Source organism: Saccopteryx leptura, chromosome 1 (genome assembly GCF_036850995.1).
Source record: "Saccopteryx leptura isolate mSacLep1 chromosome 1, mSacLep1_pri_phased_curated, whole genome shotgun sequence".
Taxonomy (NCBI): domain Eukaryota; kingdom Metazoa; phylum Chordata; class Mammalia; order Chiroptera; family Emballonuridae; genus Saccopteryx; species Saccopteryx leptura.
Window position 1 is genome coordinate 107,305,845 of NC_089503.1, and position 16,280 is coordinate 107,322,124.

At 44.8% G+C, this 16,280-nt stretch overlaps 1 protein-coding gene across 1 annotated transcript in view; it reads left to right on the forward strand.

Annotated features, from left to right (window-relative positions):
• The window catches only part of ADAMTS12 (ADAM metallopeptidase with thrombospondin type 1 motif 12), a 232,126-nt gene that overhangs the window by 181,801 nt on the left and 34,045 nt on the right, over window positions 1-16,280 (forward strand). The window contains exons 17-19 of the mRNA XM_066373705.1: window positions 598-724; window positions 3,519-3,729; window positions 10,810-11,943. Coding sequence (XP_066229802.1) covers window positions 598-724; window positions 3,519-3,729; window positions 10,810-11,943 — 1,472 coding nt within the window. The remainder of the gene's footprint in view (window positions 1-597; window positions 725-3,518; window positions 3,730-10,809; window positions 11,944-16,280) is intronic.

Genomic DNA, 16,280 nt, shown 5'->3' on the forward strand with positions numbered 1-16,280 from the left:
AGTCTCTGGCTTGAGCAAGGGTTCACTTGCTCTGCTGTAGTCCCCCTGGGCAAGGTACATATGAGAAAGCAATCAATGAACAACTAAGGTGCCGTAGTGAAGAATTGACGCTTCTCATCTCTCTCCCTTCCTGTCTGTCCCTATCTGTTCCTCTCTCTGACTTTCTCTGTCTCTGCAAAAAAATAAATAAACACTGTTTTATTTACCAATGAAATACCATTGATTCATTTGAAGGATTTGCTTACTGTCTGCGATCCCCTCTGACGTTTTTAAAGGGTGAGGTGCCACCTGAGGCTTCGGAGCGTGCAGGTCAGCCTGGGATCGGTCTGGGCCAAGCCCGTGTGAGGGTTGGTGAGGCGATGGGTGTGAGAGGGCTGGCTGTCACTCAGGTCCTGTCGGCTGTGTGGCAGTGGGGAGCCCCTCCATGTCCTTGCCAGTAAAGTCAGGAGGTGACCGCCTCATTGGTGTGCTCATCCTTTCCAGTTCTGTGGTTCTGTATACGCATGAGCCCTCTCAAAGCTTGACATGACCAGGGGCCTGACACTGAGCATGTGGGCTCAGGATTTTATATGTGTGAACTTTTCTGCCTGCCCCCAGGTATCCGCCGCCAGACTGCCCATTGCATGAAGAAGGGCCATGGGATGGTGAAAGCTACATTCTGTGACCCAGAGACACAGCCCAATGGCAGACAGAAGAAGTGCCATGAAAAGGACTGTCCACCCAGGTAACCTTGCAGCAGCTGGAGCTGTGTGTGTCTGCCTTGTAACCAAAGCTCAGTGACAAAGCAGAATAAACATGGGAAAGCTATTACAGGTCTCTGTGGCCGTGCTCGGAGCTTGTGGCCAGCTGTGAGTGAAGACGTGCTTCTCAGGGAGCAGTGTTTCTTATACAGCTGCTGTGTTTCATTATTTGGTAAGACTAAGTTTCAAAGCATTGTGGAAGAGAATGTTATGTAGGTCACCCAGAAGTCCTTCAGTTGTTGGGCTTGCCTTTTCTCAGAGCATGTTGCCAGTGTTAGTAACCTCCAGACAGCATGCTGACACTTCAGATCCCAGTGCCCATTTGTGCTTAAGGCTGCTTTTCAGCAGGTTCCAGAGTAGGTTTACGAGCTAGGCTTTCTTAATGCAAGCACATTTGGGGCCAGATAATTCTTTGTTATGAGGGGGTGGGGGCGTCTTGTGCATTGAAGGATGTTTAACAGTACTCCTGGTCTGTAGTTATTTAGATCTGAATAGCATCCTGCCTCCTCCTCCACCCCCCATCTAAGTTGTGACAACCAAAAATGTCTCCAGATGTCTCCTGGGAGGCAAAGTCACCCTAGTTGAACCCATTGTAATAGAGGTATTTGTTTGCTGCTAATCATATTGGTTAAATATGGATCCTAGAAGGTAGTTTGGATGTTATTATGAGAGGTTTTATGTTAAAAAGAAAAAAGAGAGAAAGAAAAAGGAAGAGGTGAGGGAAGGAAAGAAGAAAGGAAGGGAGGGAGAGAGGGATGGAAGGAGGGAGGGAGGGAGGGAGGGAGGAAGGAAGGAACAATGGATGGATTCTGGGGACCGCCCTGCTTCTCCAGTGACCTTAAACAGGGCTTGTATTTAGGTTGTTGATTCCATCGGGCATTCCTTGGATCCTAAGAAGACACATTAGAGGAATTTAGTTTAGCAGGTGACAAGTTGACACAACAAATCTAATGACAGGCTAACTTCTAAAGAACTAGATGAATATGAGAGATGCCAAAGAACTAGGTTTAATAAAAGAAGTCTAGACAAGTCAGTGAAAGGAAGCCACGCCAGTCTCTTAAAGGTCCAGACAGGCAGGACCCAGGGCCAGGTCGTCTCATCTCAGAGTCCGAGGGCTACTCCCTGTCCAACACTATGGTATCTTGTGGGTGAGAGATGGGCTGAGGCAGAGCTGGACCCGCCTCTGTTGAGGCAGGACAGAGGTGTGCGCCACCCCCCTCGCTGTGGCTCTGTCTCCCAAAAGAACAAGGAGCTCCTGGGGACGCAGGGCAGCACTGGGCTGTGTGTGTCATCGTAGTTTCTGTGGGTCCTTCTCAGGGCAGTCAGCCAGGAAAGAGGAACCTTTCTTAGAGCTGATGGAGAGCCTGCTGCTCTGCAGACCGCGTGTGCTTCCCTCAAAGTTAATGACCCTCTGCCGATGAATTCCTTCTGCACTCATTGGACAGCAGCCACTGCGCACGTGCCTGGGGTTCTGGCCTCGCTCTCAAAGCCTTGCTCTCTGCTGGGTTGGCTACCTTCTTAAAACCACAGCTGTTTGTTCCCTGAGTCTAGTTTTATCCCTGGGATTCAGGTTCTCATTCTTATTGCTTTAAGTGGCTGCCTTGGCCTTCCTGTTATCAGCAAATGCTTGCTAAGCACTCCTTATTTCCCATGAGAGAAACAATGCCAAAAATAACCATATAGTAGTGACCATTTATTACACTGATATCATGATACATAAAAGACATACATTTAGTGTCCACCCCCAGTTCCAGGCAGAGCTCCTAAGACCTTTGGTTTCTCTGAAGTGTAAGTGATAAGTGTCAGTTGTATGCTCGGGAGGCTACTGGTCACAGCGGGCTCAGGACGGGGGGTGGGGGTGTTGATTGCCAGAGGAATCGACCATGTGCTCAGAGGGTTGCAACTTTCAGTCCCCATCCTCCAACCTCTGGGGACATCTTGGTTGTTTCCAAGTTTTGACAGTTATGAATAAAGTTGCTATAAACATCCATATACAGGTTTTGTGTGGGCGTACATTCTCAACTCCTTTGGGTAAATGCCAAAGAGTGGATTTACCCAAAGGAGTTGAAAATGTATTGAGAACCCACTCTTCTTTAATCCTTTCTATGTTGCCACATCTTTTATTCTTGTTAGCTACTGTTTGGTATATATTTTTATGAACTTCAAGTTGCAACATCTTTCTCTGTCACTAAACTCTCACAACATCTGAAAAGTGCGTACTTACCATCCTGAGTCATTTCCCCCTCCCCAAATGATTTCATATGCAAGATTTATTATTATTTATTCCTGAGTTATTACCCTCCAGTACTAATTTGTTTCTACATTGAATTTGGACATCCTGTGTTCTTTTCCAAATGAATAGTTAAGAGAGAGATTATTAAGATTCTGATCATCCAAAAATAATGAAACATTTTGATGATATTAATATAAGAAAGAAGCCTTACACGGCCAGTGGCTTCTAGGATGGGCTAGCCTGTCAACAAAGAAACTCTTTGCAATTAGAGTGTATCTGACTCAAGAAAGAGGTCATTTGCATCTCCTCCTTACTGACTTCTGTCAGAACTTTGGTTTACATCCTGGCTCAGTAATCTCTCCTGTGCTTGATTTCTCTTTCAGTGGTTGAACTGAAAATATGAATACGTGAGTATGTTTATGTGTATTCATATATATATACACACATATACATGTGCATATAGGTATGTACATACACACACATATCTGTGTATATGTACGTTGGGGGTTTGCTGATCTCCTCTCACTGGCCGTGTCTGTCCGCAGGTGGTGGACCGGGGAGTGGGAGGCGTGCTCGGCGACCTGCGGTCCCCATGGAGAAAAGAAGCGTGCGGTGCTGTGCATCCAGACCGTGGGCTCCGACGAGCAGGCCCTGCCGGCCACGGACTGCCAGCATCTGCTGAAGCCCAAGACCCTCGTTTCCTGCAACAGAGACATCTTGTGTCCATCGGACTGGACAGTGGGCAACTGGAGTGAGGTGAGCTCAGGGCTTCAAAGGGGAACTGGCATTATTTATGCTTCATCAGCTCCTCCCCTTCCTCATCATTAACCAAGCCAAAGTGACCCTAGAGAAGGCGGCACGTGGCCAGTGTCCATCACCTCTGGCCCGTTTCTGCGTTTTCCACTGCCCAGTGTTCTCCCTTGCTCTTCCACTCTTCCAGGGTCTTCCTCTCGCTTGTCCAGGGCTACCTGCCAGGGATGAGCTGGGTCCTGCTTGCACCGGCTCACAACAGCTAACTGCTAAATCGTCAGGATTTCTGCTGGCCTTTGTTGAGCCATTGGGAGCCAACCAGGGCTCCCCACCCGTTGCAAGAACCAGTTTGTACAACATTCACCAGTACTTACGTTTCACTGGCGCTAGATAGTCAAGTAAAGCCAGGAGTGTTGCTCAAACAGTGGAATGGTGGGCAGGACACTTGACACTTGGAGATGCCTCTCAAACCATCCATCTTTTAAGCACATGTCAAGGCCAGACCTGAGCAAGGTTCAAGATGTCTACTATCATTAGACACATAAATTCAAATAAGTTTTGCATTTTCCCAGAATTAATCTGATCTAATTTTCTGAGTTTAACTAGAAATTAGTGGGTTAGGTCATGAAAACTCCCAGGCTTCAATTTTGGGGGTCACTATGGAACCTGGTATGATCAAGGCTTGTGCTCCCAGAGTCTGGAGAGAAGGTGGACCCCTTTATCTCCAAAGGTCCAGGAGTCTCCAGGGCTCCACTCCACTTCCGTCTGCACGTTTCAGTCAATGACCTCAGGAATGACTGGAAAACAAGTGCCTTTTTAAAACCAGTGGGGCAAAATTTATAGATGGGTGCTGACTTCCTGTAAGCTTCCTTGGGAAGCCACTTTCTTTCCGTAATAATGCTGCTATTGACCAGGATATCTGAGGACGTCTTCTTAGAACTCACCTTCAGAGAAAGGGACCTTTGATCAGGAAGATGCCACAGAAAATCAATTACAAACTAAGTCTGATGGATAAGGAAGTAATGTGACCAATTTGGATAAAGCCTTTTTGTTTAAAAAGTGATATTTGATTATAAGTAAATGAGATTGCTTTTCATTGCTTATAAAGATACTTTGAAAGTATTATCTGAAGGGGGTTTTGAAAATTTATATAAGCCAAAGTACCATCTCTGAATATAATTGAAAGCAGAAAACACTCATCTGAATATAGCCACTGCAATAAAACCCAGTTCCAAAAATCTGTCTCATTAGTTTATAGCACAGTTTAGGTTTATTTACTTCTAATCCTGTACAGAATGCACTCTTGGGCATCTAGGTGAATTTTTTTTTAAGTGGCATGTATGGTCCCTGTATTGTAAAAACTTCTTATCAAATAGAGAGATAGGACCAAAACAAAAGACAAAGGTATACATGCAAAGAAAACGTGCCTATAAACTAATATGGGTGCGCTACTGACAGGTGCGCTGATGCGTGTGCACATATCAGCAGCGGTCCAGAACATCCCCTGCTATTCCCAGAGAAGTAGAGTGACAGCCTCGGGCTGGCCCATCAGTCTACCCCAACCTGCACAGATTGTTGTAAGTTTCAGTGTTGTTGAAATAAGGCCAAATGGGGTATTGTGACCTGTCCATTAAATCTGTTTACCAGAAATGCTTTGGCTGCATCTGAAGCAGTTAATAATTTTGGGCACGTAGAATTTACTAATTGCCAGAGTCTTCATGCTTTTTTAAAGAACTGTAATTACATATTTGGCTGAGGAGTTCTTTTTATTGTGTTCACATTTATGGTGAGCAAAATGATGTGACTGAACTGGAGACAAAGGACTAAAATGTTGGCATGATGTGACAAGTGCTTGTGTCTCTTGTTCCAAATACAGGCCATTGCATAGTGTGCTGATAGCAGACAGGAAATCTAGTTTCTAGCATCCACTTGACAGAACTGAGCAGACAGGCTGAGCTGCTGCCCTCATTCAGCACAGGTGCCTGTAGATAAAAAGACTCATCCAGTGGGTCTTCCTCTCTTTCTGCTGCTGTCTTGCTAATGTCTGTACACATTAGCCCTCAACTTCTCAAATATTCTATTTGCTGGACAACAGTGAACTGTCTTTGGCATGTTAACTATGCTCAGATACCTTTTTAAGAGAGATGGTATAGCGATATAGCGGTTCTTGTTATATATGCATAGTTTTTATAGTCTAGATTTTGTCTTGGGATTGACATGAATTCATGTAGGGTAGTGCTCCAGCAGTACCTGATCATTTGGTCTGCTCTGGGCTGCTTGGGGGTCACCCTGCATGAGTCTGAAGTTAGAACATAATAAGGCCAAAAGACACAAGAACTCCAAGACTCCCAGACTCCTAGAGAGTGGTCCTCCCTGGGCTGACCAAGGCGGGAAGGAGGAGGAGAGGCAAGTCCATGAGCTGCTCTTCTCTGTCAAAGCAGATCTGCCAGCCCGAGCAATGAGAGAAGTGGGGCTCGGCTGGGCCAGCAGTCAGAGGGGGCACCAGTGAGAGCTAGAGGTTCCCAGGGAGGTTCTCTGCCCCCTGTGACCAGCCCCTCCCCCTCTAAACTCAGCCTCCTACCCCCAATCTCAAGTTTCATCAGGAATCTTCTGGTTTTGCTCTGCCTGCTTTCTGGGCTTGAAAGACAAAGAATGGGGGACTCTGTATGTTGTAAACAAAGACATAGTATCAAAGTTCCTGTGGCTCTCATTTTTACTATCACTTTAGGGACAAGCCTTGTGAGAGGCAGTCAGTCTAGTGGTGAAAGGCATGATCTCTGGGACACAAGCTCCTAGGTTCAAATCCTGGCTCTGCCACTTACTAGATGGGTGAATTTAATCTCTTTGTGGTGACTTCTACTTTTCTATGGCTTATGTTCTCCATCCATAAAATGTGGACAGCAGCAGTACTTAGACTTAAAGAAAGTTACGAGTATTAAATGAATTAATATTTCTAAAGTTCTCACTAGAACAACGCCTGGCACACGGTAAGTTCTATACATATAATTATTTGTTAGCAAAATGAATAGACAGAAATAACAATAATGTCATCCATCGTTTGTTGATTGCCCTCTACACTAGATAGTTTGCCTCATTTAACTTGTAAAATAACTCCCTGAGGTGGATAGTAGTTCATTAATTCCCCTATTTCTCCTAGCAGTTAGACTAACAGATTGAGTGGGACAGCAATTTTTCTAGATTTTCCAGCCATGACAAGCCCTAGGTGTACGGCCTTGAACTAGTGTTAAACCTCTCTCAGCCTTTTCTCATCTAGAAAGACAGGGTTATTGTTAGGCTTGAAGATAGTCCATGTAGCCCCTCAGAGAGTGCCAGGCAAATAGTAACTGTTCACTTAATGGCAATTTTATTATCAGGCGAGAAAACAAGGGTCTATTCTCCATGCTACTGTGATTTTGCAAGCCTGGCCAGTCAATAGTACCCAAATATCCTGACAGAATTGACTTGTGGCCCCCTGCCTTGGGGACCATAGATCAATAGCCAAACTTAGGACCATTTTATGCACAGACCACTGTAAGCACAGGGCTTAGGGCTTGCAAGTTTTTCTCAAGGCCCCCACCAGTGTTAGGGACCTGAAAAAAGGGTAATGCATTGCACCCACTAAAATAGAAGGATACTGCCAAGTCAGAATTCAATGTCTGATCACATATTAATAGAACATACATATTGGGCATTTAGTATCTGCAGTAAACACCTTTATAGTAGTAACACAATATTTTACCATGGCCTTATTAAGCCCCATTTTACAGATGAAGAAACTTGGGCACAGAGATGTTTAGAAACTCTTCCAAAGTCACACAGCCCCAAGCAGAGAGCCAGGATCAGAGTGCAGCCAGCAGAGCTTTTACTCTGAACTTGGCCACACCGCATCTCAAACGCTTGAAAGCATAATAACATGACAGCTCTCAGGGATTCTAAAAAAATATGCTGTGCTTGGAAACAATGTGTAGGTCAGCTTTTTTCACTTTGCCGAAACTCGAGACGACGCAGGATGGTTGCTGAGAAATCAGAACCACCTGTAAACTAAATATCTCCCTCACCAAATATTTCCCAAAGCAAAAGAATGAAAAGCCTTTCAAGTGGTTTTTACAGAAAAAGATTATATTTCACTTGAAACTAGAAATGCTTTTTGATATACTTGAGGGGACGTGAGGCTCAGCTTCCACGAGCCGCTCAGCCCAGGGTCCGTGGAGATCTCGATCTGCCCTTTGTGTGCCTAAGAAAAAGCACCCAAATAAACAGATGAACAGAATGACCCGTTTAGCCATGTCACTGAGACTCCGTTAACCGCCAAGCTGTTCACTTGGGTGTGGAGTGTGCAAGTGACCAGACAGACTCGATGCTCATGTCCACAAATGCGCTCTCCTGGCTCCCCAGACAGAAGACACGTCTACTGCTAAGTGAGAGACAAAGGAGAACTCGGCTGAAGTCCCACAGGAGTTCCTGCCCCTGAAGGAAGACAGAGCATAGAAGGCCAGGAGACGCTTCTGAGTCACTAACCTTAGTGCTCCCCAGGGTCAGTGAAGGTCCGGGGTGCTCCTGTGAGGCTAGACACCCGAGGCTTAGCCTCGACCACCTGCACTTTGGCAGGAGGCATCTGTAAGTGCCAACATCTCAGCTCTTCCCAGACATCAGCAGCCGGGGCTCTGCCAGGCTTCCCAGAGAACACACGTGGCCCTCTCTCGTGTGAAACAACTACTCACAGAAAACCAGTTGGAGGCCGTTGGTTCTCTTCATCGTGTCTGATTTTTTTATTAAATGATCAGAGTACTGTATTAGTTTCCTAGGGCTGCCATAGCAAAGTACCACAACCTGGGTGGCTTAAGTAACAGAAGGGCGTTGTCTCACCTCCCTGGAGGGCAGAAGGCCAAGATCAGGGTGCCGTCAGAGCGGGTCCCGCTGGGGATGGTGAGGGAGAGCTCATTCCATGCCCTTCTAACTTCCGGTCATTTGCTGGCACTCTTCGGTGTTTCTTGGCTGCTAGATGTGTTGTTTCGATCTGTGCCTTCATCCTCAGGTGGCCTTGTTCCTGTCTGTGTCCCTGTATCCAGATATCCTTTTTTTATTAAGAACCACAGCCATATTGGATCAGGGCCCACCCTAGTGACTCCATTTTAACTTGACTACCTCTGTAAAGACCCCACCTGCAAATAAGACCACATTCAAAGGTACAAGAGAAGGGGGTGCTTAAGCAGGGGTCAGGACTTTCTCTTATATCTTTTTTGAGGGGGACACAATTCAACCCATAATAGGCACCTAAGTGTTTTAACTCACTTTCATAGCTGGTTTTAGCACAAGAGCCAATCAATCAGTTATAAATTCCTGAGACTGTGCATTGAATGTTTCATCCCCAAAGCATCAGCTCTATCTCTGCCCAGCCCTTTAGCCCAAACTCTCTATTAAGCCCCTAAAATGTTTTTTAATAAACTGTCCTAGCACTACTGTTCTATACCATCTGTGGGCCGCCCTCCCCGACAGTTCACCTCAGGTGGATGGAGTGGACTAATTTAGAAGCAGAACTCATTGTCAGCGGGCTGCCCCATAGGCCATAATCTAGGCAGGCTGGCAAGTGAGGGTGAGGTGACTCCCAGGGAGGGCATTAACAGCTTGTCTGGTCCTGCGTTCAGAATTATAAGGTAAGGGCATACGATCGTCATAGCAGAAACTGGTTTTGAGAATCCTGAAACTGCCCATTGAGATGAGTTCTAAGCATGGCGTGTCCTGCATTTATCTCATCTGATGGCTTGACAGCTCCTACTGAGATAAACGCGGTTGGAGGATGAACTGAAAGGGTGGGCTGACCATGAGACAGCTCTGCTTGTTCTGGTGAAATGACTATGAGAAATTGACTATGAGAAAACCAAGTTCGTTTTTAGGCCCAGTATACTTGGTAGAGAGTTAACACAGTCCCATGGGGCACAGGATAGCCCAGGACTAAGGAATGGCATCCACTGCTTACTTGAAAGATTCTGCATCTACTGGCTAAAAAAGCAGATGGGGAGGAATGGTGGGTGTGTTGGAGAATGTGTACTCAGGAGTGTCAGGCAGAGCGGTGGCTGGGAAGCCTTTGAACTCTGCCGAGCATTATATAGTCACCATTCTCAAGAAACCTGCACTGGGGTCAGAGATCCAACGGACAAAGACAAATGTGACACAGCCAGGGAAGACTCGCAGACCGTTCGTGTCCACGTGCCAAGTATTTGGTGGATAACTTAAAACATTCTTGGAAAGGAAAGCTAAAAATGGATCAGTTTGGTAAAAATATGGCTTTTTCAAAACATCTAGAATATGTCGTTTATGTAGAAACTATGTGTGGTTCGCAGCTGCTCAGACTGATGGAATAAGTATTCTGCACCACGAATCCTGATCGAGGACAGTCCTGTTAGGATTCCCCCAAAGGCAGTCTAGCTGCCTGGGCTTTAGCATGTCTAGGGAACATGGAGGGAACACTAAAACAGGGCCCCTGCCCTGGTCCCCGCGTATAGATCAGAACTGTGCTGCAGGGTTCACCTAACACTCTGCAAAGGGTGTCTCCAAGGTCCTGGATCTACATACATATGTGAGTATGTATTATGACTTTTATTATGACTCTACCTGACACAGGCAAGTGGAAAGGGTGCTTCTGGTGCCTGGGTGAGACTATGTGACTTATAATGGGAACTGAATAGATTTTAGGGGCCGTATACATATTTTACATTAATTCGATAGCATCAAAAACCTAGGAAAGATATTATGATCTTCTTAAAAGATTAGGTGACTTATTTAAATCTTCGTACTCTTCATGAATCTACTATCCAACACTCTTAGCCCTGGGAGACTTCATTTATACTGTCATGGTCTGTGTTTTCCATTTATGGAGGGTAGATGATTGATCCTGAGCCTCAGCTGGTCTCCAGAAGACATATATTTCCATAGGAAACTAATGGAGTACAGAAACAAAAGATAAAAATGTAAAAATTTTAGCTGCACGAATCAGTTGCCATTGGGCCCGTCTGATTTGCTGTAAAACTGAGCATGAGAACCAGTGCCTCCTTCCCACTTAGACTAACCGCTGTGTCTCTTTCCCAGTGTTCTGTTTCCTGTGGGGGCGGAGTGCGGACTCGAAGTGTCACGTGTGCCAAGAACCATGACGAGCCCTGTGACGTGACAAGGAAACCCAACAGCAGAGCTCTGTGTGGCCTCCAGCAATGCCCGTCAAGCCGGAGAGTCCTCAAACCCAACAAAGGCACAATTTTCAATGGGAAAAAGCTACCGACATCTGAGCACGACCCCTTAAAGCCCATTCCTCCAACGACACCCCATCCCAGAATGCTGACCACACCCACAGTGCCTGTGAGCACTGAGTCTGTGAGCACGAGTCCCCTGGCAAGCAACAGCCCTGGTCCCGCCACAGCCTCCAAAGAAGGGGACCTGGACGGGAAACAGGGGCAGAATAGCTCAACCCAGACAGAACTGGGTACTCAGGCTGCCAGTTCCACTGGAATGACTTCCCAGCCCGTTCCCACTGCCTGGTCTATGAGCATCCAGCCAAATGAAGAGAATGTTTCCAGTTCCATCCCCGGTTTTGCCTCAGGAGGAGAAGTTTTAGCCACAACAGTGAGTGGTTCTGATTTGGCATCTTCTGGCATCCCTGTGACGTGGCAGGTGACTCCCTTTTACAGTACCTTGAGCAAAGAGCCAGAGATGGAGATCCACAGTGGCTCCGGGGAAGACAGTGACCAACCTACAGACAGAAAGGAGAACGACTCTGTGATATGGACCCAGACCAGAGCACCTGGAAACGATGCTTTGGGAGAGAGACGTACAGAAATGCCACCTGGACCTCTGCCAACACCTTATCTTTGGGGAACGTCCTTGTGGCCACCTGTTAGCACAGTGACAGAAGGACTGCTATCCAGCCAAGAGCCTGCTACTCTCAGAAACGGTACACCCAGAGCTGAGGGGGTGGTCGCTGAAGAGCCAGCTCACGATTCACTCCCTCTGGGGCGAGTCCGCCTGCCAGCACCTGCAGAATGGTCGGTAAACCACAACCTCCCGGAACGTCCAAGCAAGGCGAATCTGACACAGAGTTCTGGACCCGTACTGTCAGAGGAAGATGCAACAAGTCTGATGGCTGAGGGGTTTTTGCTAAATGCCTCCAGTTACAAGCAGCTCTCGAGGGACCACAGCCCTGCATACTGGGTCGTTGGGAACTGGAGTGAGGTAAGAGGTCCATCTCTTAGCCCATGCCTGTTTCACTCTGGAAAATAGTTAGGGGAGTTGCATTCTTGTGCAACTTTCAAAGTGGGCTTGTATGAAATATAGTCTAATGTGGAATAAACATAAAGCAGTCAGGTGTATGCCCTCACCTCCTTCCATACCTCCCTAACTCCAAAAATGGAAAGAAAGAAAATAAATCTCAATACAAGAGAACAAACCTAGTGAGTTATACTGAAAATGAAAAGAACCTTGAACCAAGGCAGGAGGTCTGGGTCAGCCAGCTGTGTGGTAGTAGGGAAGCCAGCCCTTCCACTGAGTCTGCTTTTTATCTGCAGAACAATGAGCTACTGTGGGTCATCTCCCATGTCTCCTCCAGTCATAAACCGTGAGGATCCTATGACGAAGGTCGACTGAAAGGGCTCGTTTCATTCCGAAAGCTAATGTGTGAGACCCTAGTTTAAACCTGTCAAATAATAACAATTAGAATGGAAATCCAACACCACGTCCTTTAAAAGAATTCTGTATCTTCGTGTATCAATGATTTCTTTTCTTTTGGGTGTGTTTGCTTGTATACAAAAAAAAAAAAAAAAAAAAAAAAAAGAAAAGAAAGAAAAAACATTTTGACTTATTAAAAGAATTAGAAAATAGAGGGAGAAGAAAATACATGATGAAAAAATGTTAGCCCCTACGTTCAGTCTTCAGGAATTTGGCTAGGCATTTGTTTTTCCATTTCCAGAACTAATTCAGTCCTTTGAAGCGTCAAAGTCATTTCTCACCCATATGAATTTCAAATACACAGTATGTGTACTTGTTAAAGATAATTTGACAACTCAAAAGAGGACTTTGTGGCAAAATAATCACACATTCAAATCATTTAGCATTTTTTGTGACACTTCATGGCTCATGTTTGTAGCTAAAGGGAAGTGAAGTAATAGTAGCTAATACAACAACACCCAACATTTAATTTATAAGGCATGTTAATTTCCAAACCACTTTCATATGTAAGCTCTTATTTTCTCCTTTTAACGGCCCTGAGAAGCAGGTAGGGTCTGGTTTACGCCAATTTATAAGTAGAGAAACTAAGATTTTTCAAGGATTCAGTAAATTGTCTAAGGACACACTTGTCATTTGGATGCTGAAACTTCTAACTCCACTCTTACCTGCTATCTCTAGTGAATTTTAGCAACAATTGACAATTTAGCTGTTTAAAAATTTCTGTATGAATTAATCATCACCTTTGGTCATAGAACCGACTGTATTGGCAATAAATAGGTACAGTCAAACTTTCAAAACTTTTTGTTTACATTTGAACTCTCTTCTCACATTTATTCATGTTTGATTTCTGAAGTAAGTTATTATATCATTTGTCAGTGGACCAGCATCTTACTCTCTCCATTTGCAAGTAAAAAATACATGTTCAGGGGGAAAAACGATTTTCATGCTTAGCGTAATCCAATTTCTTGAAAGAATGAGAGGAATAGGTCTTATAATTCTTGACATTTTAGTCACATTTCTTTCCATTAGAAAAGTTCTACTGCATTCTTAACAGAGAGCGTTTATAAAACGGGTACCATGCTTTAATAGCATGATTGTATGCTAATTAACATGAATTCTCTCATTAAATACTCACCACAGCCCAAGGAGACTGGTGATAATTCCCCGCATTTTAGAGCTGAGGAAGCTGAAGCTGAACGAGGTTGAGTGTCCGTCTGGCCAGGGTCACACACGTGCGTGAGTCGGGGAGAAGGGACCTGACCCAAGCACACAGACTGCATGGCCTCTGAACCATTGCTCCCCACATCAGAAAACACCACCACTCTCTCTGCCTTCTGTTCTGTTTTCTTTGGCTATCTGACATAAAAGCAATGTCAGTTAAGAGGTGACGCTGGGTAGACAAATGAGAAAATCACAAAGTTCACAAGAAAGTATTTTGAAATAACTCTTAGGGCTCCATGGTTATTTTGAGCTCACAGGGCCAAATGGTCCCCATACTGTGACCAAGTGCGTTCAACTTAGAAATAAAATTGATCAGAGGGATGTCCTTGAAAGGTAGGACTTGAATATGTATCTTTCCTTCCAAAAACATGGGGCATCACAAACACACAGATACAGAGGCTTGTTGTCTTTCATCTGTCCAAGCCGTCTGGACAGTGTGTGGCCTCTGCAGACTCAAAGGGAACACATTATGGAAACTGAAGCTACTAGTTATTTTGCAGTATTGATTAGTTAAAGAGATGTAGTCTGAAAGCACCTGCAATTAAAAACACTGTGGGCCTTGAGAAGAACACATCCTGGTCAAACAGAATATGATAGAGTAGGTGGTAACAGGCATAGATACAGGGTTGATGTCAGAATGATCAAAGTGTGATATGTACGGTATGTATACATAATTAGAAATTACACACACACACACATAAGACTAGGCTGTTGTAACAAACAGAACATACAAGTTATGGTTCATTAAAGCAGAAGTTGATTTCTCCGCTCATATAATAATACAAGGTAATTCCATGTCTGCAATGGTGACGATAATGATGCTCTGATCCCGGCAGTCATTTGGGAATCCAGGCTGACAATGACTCTGCCATCCTCCTGTCATCAAATTTGCCCTGGGGTCACCATCCTGGTCTCAGAATAGCAAAAGAGCATAAAGGTTATTATGTAGGGGGTTTATGGGCCAGGCCTGAAAGGGGCATGAATTAACTGCTACTAGAACCATAGAACTCAGTCACATGACCAAACCAAGTGCAAGGCAGCTGAGAAATGGAATCTAATTGTGCACCCAGGAAGAAGAAACAAAAGTTTGTAGTGAGTATCTAGCAGGGTATGCCACTGAGTGACATGGCCCACTGTGTGTTTTAGGAAGCTCATTCTGGAATCAGAGAGGATGAGGAATTTGACTTGTTGGGAGGTTACTACAGTGGTTGAGAAGAGGCAATGAGAACTATGACAAGAATGCTTAGGATGAGGAGGGGAAGATAAATTCAAAATACCTTTAAAACTTAACATCAGTAGGACTTTGTGAATAATTGATGTGGGGTATGAAAGGAGACGGGGAGAGGAGTCTCATGACTATTGGAACCTTGGGTGTCTATTGGTGGTGCTCCTATAAATTGAGATACTGCACATTATATACAAGGAGTGAATCTTAATAGAAACGAAGAAAGGAGGAATGATGGTTTTAGTTATAGATGGAGTTAAATTGGTAACACTTCTGGGGTATCCAGATGATTACCAGCAGATGTTTGTGGGTGGGTCTGAGGTTCTTGAGAAAGGTGAAAACTGGAGATAAGGTTTGGTAGCCAAGACCAGCAGGTAGAAGTTAGAACCTTGAGAGTGAAGGAGGTCACCCATTAACCTGCAGAAAAGAGGAGTGGGCCAGGGATGGGCCTCCAGAAAACAGCAGCATTTTAAGGAGAAGGCTAGAAAAGAGGTCCCCTGTGGAAGACTGGTGAGAAATAGTCTTATTTAAGATTCAAGCCAACAGCCTGACCAGTGGTGGCACAGTGAGTAGAGCCTTGACCTGGGATGTGGGGGTCCCAGGTTCAAAACCCCGTGGTTGCTGGCTTGAGCGCAGGCTCACCAGCTTGAGCATGGGAGTCGCTGGCTTGAGCTTGGGATCATCAACATGACCCATGGTTTGCTGGCTTGAATCCCAAGGACACTCAGTTGAGCAAAAGGGCATTGTCTCAGCTGGAGCTCCCCTCTCCCCTGTCAAGGCACGTATGAGAAGCAGCCAATGAATAACTAAAGTGCCAAAACTACACGTAATGCTTCTCATTTTTTTCCCTTCTTCTCTCTCTCTCTCTCTAAAAAATAAAACTTAAACCAAGAGAAATGGTGCCATGGATTGTAAGAACTGACCATAGACCTAGTGGATTTAACAATTAGCAGGTCCCTGGTGACTCTGGGAACAGCATCTGTACTGAGATGGGGGACATGACAAACCAGTCCACAGGGCAGACACTCAGAAAGCTATCACAGTCCTCAGAATAAAGTCCTTCTCAGTTTGCAAGTTAATACAAACATTTTATTAAAAAGTAGCATTAGGATGGTTCAGAAGTTAGTTTCTGTCCTCACCATTTTATCTTTCCATCCAGTCCCCAAAACTCAAAGAAGTTGTGGAATTAGTCAATTTAAATGTGTTCTAATGCTTTTGTCTGGAAGATAGTTAATATGTAATACTTAATTGCTAAATGTTCATTGGTTCTATGAGAAATTACTATTTCCAAATAAACTAAACCAAAATAAAAGTACACATCAAACCTGATGACTATTTAAGTCCAGAGGTTAAGTGATACATGTTGATTATAGTCTAATCAAAATGCACAGAATTAATT